The sequence below is a fragment of the Cebus imitator genome, unplaced genomic scaffold (genome assembly GCF_001604975.1).
Source record: "Cebus imitator isolate Cc_AM_T3 unplaced genomic scaffold, Cebus_imitator-1.0 Scaffold662, whole genome shotgun sequence".
NCBI classification, from domain to species: Eukaryota; Metazoa; Chordata; class Mammalia; order Primates; family Cebidae; genus Cebus; species Cebus imitator.
This window is the reverse complement of record NW_016107977.1, coordinates 442017-446667: the sequence shown is the minus strand read 5'-3', so window position 1 is coordinate 446667 and position 4651 is coordinate 442017. Positions and strand designations below refer to the sequence as shown.

The 4651-nt window shown below is 55.1% G+C and overlaps 1 protein-coding gene across 8 annotated transcripts in view; it reads right to left on the bottom strand.

The window, feature by feature from the left end:
- Nucleotides 1–4282, bottom strand: part of LOC108295857 (atherin-like) — a 27635-nt gene extending 23353 nt beyond the window's left edge. For 3 of the 8 annotated variants that reach the window (XR_005198282.1, XR_001821624.2, XR_001821622.2), the window contains exons 1-2: nucleotides 3987–4282; nucleotides 3030–3167 (exon numbers count right to left, since the gene is read on the bottom strand). Coding sequence is in view for 1 of the 8 variants with exons in the window: in XM_017518192.2 (XP_017373681.1) it covers nucleotides 3128–3167; nucleotides 3371–3975 (645 nt within the window). In the remaining 7 variants the exon portion in view is untranslated. The other 5 variants (XR_001821618.2, XR_001821619.2, XR_001821620.2 and 2 more) reach the window with 4 other exon arrangements.
- Between the last annotated feature and the right edge of the window lie 369 nt (nucleotides 4283–4651).

The window sequence follows — 4651 nt, the reverse complement described above, 5'->3', positions numbered from 1 at the left end:
GTTGACCAGGATGGTCTCAATCTCTTGACCTTGTGATCCACCTGCCTCAGCCTCCCAAAGTGCTGGGATTACAGGCGTGAGCCACCGCACCCGGCCAATTCCTCAATTTTAACTTTAAACTCTCATTACAAGGCTGGCGTATGACTCTTACAGGCCACATTATCCAAAACATAAGAAATGCTGAAAAGACCATATGCACGTGTTTCACAATGCTAAAATTGTGGGTTTGATTCTCATTAACATCTGGATGAACAATTCTACAATTTTGTCATCAATATGTTATCAGAGTTACCTTTCTAAGGAATATTGGGTTAGATTCTTGGCTGGTGGAGCATCTGATGTCTGCAGTGGCCCTGCCTACAGCCAGGCAGGAGGCTGATCCTGTGTCAGTTACTCTGCCAATTTTTTTCACATGGCAGGAGAAGAGCCCTCCTACGGAAGTTCCCTGGACATTGGTCACATGTCACCTAATTCCTAACTCTTTTCACTGACAGTCCCCAGCCCCCTTCTGGTGGCTGCACACTTCTGTCCCACTGGGCTATTTACTGCTTCCTATATTTCTGTTTCCCCCACCCCCAGGCCTTCCTATCTGTTAGCAGAACCAATAGATATTTAAATGACATCTGTCTCACTCTCTAACCTGGTGACACCTGACTGTGGTTGGTTGGTAATGGTAGGCCCCTGAGCCCTGGTCATCTGTCCCTGAAAAGCTGTACCAGCTTTAAGTCAATTGTGCTGTCTAGTGGCTCCAGCCAGATGTCCAGCAGCGAGGACAGGATGACAGGGTGTCCCAGCCCCTCCCTGCATCCCCAATACAAATCTGTGTGGGGAGGCATCTCCCAAAGCCAGCCTCCCCGCAACACGCCCTCGCCCAGTGTGTTCAGACATCCCTGTATCCCTCCCTCCAGTCACTCTAGATGTTGAGCTGGGGACCAGAAAAGGGGGTATCCTCAGGCACCAGCCTTTCTGGAGTGCGAGGGAGCTATGGGGAGGGGATTCTCAGCCTGACCATCCATACCCAGTCAGGGCATGGGAAGCGCCCAGCCCCAGAGCAGATGTCCTCCTCAGCTGGAGAAGTGGGCTGGTAACAGAGGGAGTAGGCCTGGGAGGATGGGTGGTCCACCCACCATCCTCTGTCTTGGTTAAAGCAACCCTCCCAAGGAAGGTGTATCACAGGCCCTGACTGGACAACAGCCAAAAAAGCTGGCGAATATCCAGTAGGCAGAAGGTGGAGGGTCGGGGACTCTGAGGCACACTTCTTGGGCCAGAATCTCAGTTCTACCACCAAGCAGCAGCATGACTTGGGAAACTCAATTCTTTATATTTTGGGGGTTCCCCACCCCCATTTTTATTTTAAGAAATTAATTTTGATGTGATATTATTAAATGAAATTAAATGTCAAAACTGTAGATGAAATGTGCACCCTTGCCATCAGAGAAATGCAAATCAAAACCACAATAAGGTACCACTTCCCATCTGCGAGGATGGCTGTGAACAAAAAGGCAGACAGCGACAAGCATGGGGGGATGTGGAGAAGCTGGACCTCTCATGGATTGTCAGTGGGAATGTAAAATAGTACAGATGGAAAATATGGCAGTTCCTTAAAACTAAACATAATATTGCCACATGACCTAGGCGTATACCTGAGAGAAATGAAAACTTATGTCAAATAATAAAAAATAAAGGAAGAAAAAAGAAAACTTATGTCCACACAGTAACTTGTACATACATGTTCATAGTAGCAGCATTCATAGCAGCTAAGGAATAGAAATAATCCAAACATCCATCAGTGAATGAATGAACTTTAAACAATAGTAGATCCATAGGACAGAGTATTATTAAGCCATAATAGGGAGTAGGGGCTGGGCACAGTGGCTCACGCCTGTAACCCCAGCACTCTGGGAGGCCAAGGCAGGTGAATGACTTGAGGTCAGGAGTTCAAGACCAGCCTGGCCAACATGGTGAAACCTGTCTCTACTAAAAATACAAAAATTAGCCAGGCCTGGTGGCGAGTCTGCAATCCGAGCTACTCGGGAGGCTGAGACAGGAGAATCGCTTGAACCCAGGAGTTGAAGGTTGCAGTGAACCCGCTACAGAGGGAGACTCAAAAAAAAAAAAAGAGTGGAGTACTAAAACATGCTACAACATGGATGAACCTTAAACATATATGCGAAATGAAACAAGACAGACACAGAAAACCACATATTGTATGAGATAGTCAAAAGAGGCAAATCCAGAGACAGCAAGTAGATTAGTGCCTCCTAGGGCTGGGAAAATGGGAGAATATCAGGGTGCTAGCTAACAGATACAGAGTTTCATTTTGAGATAATATCCTATAATTAACTACTAATGGTTGCACATGTCTGTGAATATACTAAAATCCAATGTATTATATACAGCAAATGGGTGAATTACATGATATGTGAATTATATCTCAAAAAAATTAGAAAAAATGCACCCAGAGAAAGAAGTCTCTCACTTTCACCTCCATCCTCTCTGCCCATATCCATGGGGCTTCTTTTTGAAAAAATAAGCAAAGTTTATATATATATAAAATATACACCCACACTCTAAAATACTCCCTACTTTTTTCTCAAGCAGTATTGTTCCTTTTTTTCCTTTAACTTAACAGTGCACCCCAGGGCTGTCAGCATCTGTGGAGAATGCACAGCGCTTCTCCGTGGAGACGTTAGCCTCCTGGACTGCGCCCCAGGACAACCTTGCCTACAAGTTGCTTCCTGTCTGTACAGGAGATCCCTGTGGGAGGCCCCCCCAGATCCAAGGGCAAACGCGTTCCAGGCTTGGCAGATGAGGCTGCCTGTCCATTCACCTCCCCACCCACCATCCACGCAGACAGGAGCCCCACCTGGTGCCCTCCAGCCACGCAGCATGCCCTTGACACTCCACAGAGGCCTCCCTTTGTTTGTCTGTGAACCGAGCTGTGGTGGATACAGGTCCAGCACTCAGAACGGTGCCTGCGCCACAAGGAACATGATCTCAGTGGGAACTCTCATCATCACCCCCCTCACCTGCAAGGCCAAAGCGGCGATGCCTGGCTGCCAAGCTCTGCCTTTGCTTCCTCTCTGGTCTTGGAGCCCCGAAGCAGCTGCAGCTACGACCCCAGAGCTCAGCGGGGTTGAGTCTCGAGATGCGGCGTGTAGGGGATACTAGAGAAACAGTGGGAGGACCGAGGGTCAGAGTGCTGGGATGAGCCTGGATGGCCCGCACCTTGCCCTGGCACTGAGATACCCTAGCGGGTGGGTGCATCCTAGGTCTGCGGGGTACGGGGTGGGTGCTCTTTAGTCGGGTTTAGTGAAGGCCTCTCAGGGGGAGCACTGGAGCAGAGGCGTCCAGGGAGTGCGCCGCTCACCTCCGCATCTGGACCGGGACGTGCAAAGGCCGAAGGCCCGGCCCGTTGGCTGCTGACAGAACGTTGCAGGCAGCAGGGAGGCCCCGAACACTCAGCAGGGTGGGGGCTGGCAGGAAGGTAGGGGCAGGGTGAGTTCTGGCAGAGCCGCAGGTGCCAGGTGGGGTGGGGTCAAGAGGCCGCTGGAGCCAGAGGGGAAGCCCTCTGTGGGTTCGCCTTGGACTGGGCCCCCGCGCCCGCCTGCAGCCTTGGAGGCTCTCCCAGGCTGCGACCCGTCTGCGTCCAGGCGGGGCTGGCAGGGCTGCAGCGAGCGGAGCTGCACGGTCGTGAGAAGCGATCTGCTTTGCAGGTGGGGCCGCCAGAACTTGCTCCTTGCGCTCCAGGCGTAGCGGGCCTGGCTGGAGCGGGACCGTGCACCTAGGGCAGTTCGCGACGGGCGCACGCAGCCGCCCAGACCTCGCGGAAGCGCGGGGGGCGGGGGGCGGGGGGCGGGGGGCGTGCGGCGGGGGCGGGGTGAGGGGCAATCCCGGAAATGGGTGTGTGCCTCGATGGGGCTCCTGGCGCAGCCCCGAGCTGACCGGTGTCTTGGGCCCGTGCAGGGGCCCCATTGTTAAAATACCGCGAGCTGACGCCACTGAATTTCCAGACTGTCACCTGAGTCACTGGGGCTCCTTCCTTCGAGCTATTTCCAGGGCGGCCCCCCAGGACAGGCCCGAGGGGTCAGAGAGGAAGAGCTGCGTCCCGCGGACACCCTGAAGGCCCCTTCAGGAGCAGGACGGTCGCGCGCGTGGAGGACCCAGGATGCGCGGTCAGGGACCTGAGGAGCCCAGGGGACCCAGCGGGCAAGAACGCGGTTGGGCGCGGGTGAGGCGCAGGGAGAGCAGGGCGGGGCCGCGTCGGGAGGGGCGGGGCCTGGGCGGCTGCAGACTCAGCCCGCCCCGCCCCCGTGACCTCTGACCCGGCGCCTCAGCCCGCGGCCTCACAGGTGGCGTCGGCCGCGTCTCCCTGAGGGTCGCCGTCCGCGTTACATGAGCTCGCCTGAGGAGAACCTTACGGTGACACAGTGCAAGGCACAGCGACGGTTCTGATCGAGTGTCACCTGAGCTCGCCGCAGGCTGCGGGGCTCGCAGTGGGCAGAGGGCGCCGCGAGGTGGAGACGACGTCCTGCGGCGGCTGCGAGGGCCGGGGTCGGAGCAGGGGTGGAGACCGCGCCGCGGGGGCGGCTGGCGGGCCTGGGCGCTGGCTTCGGAGGGAGTGAATGGCCCCGCCGGGCTCAGCGCCCGC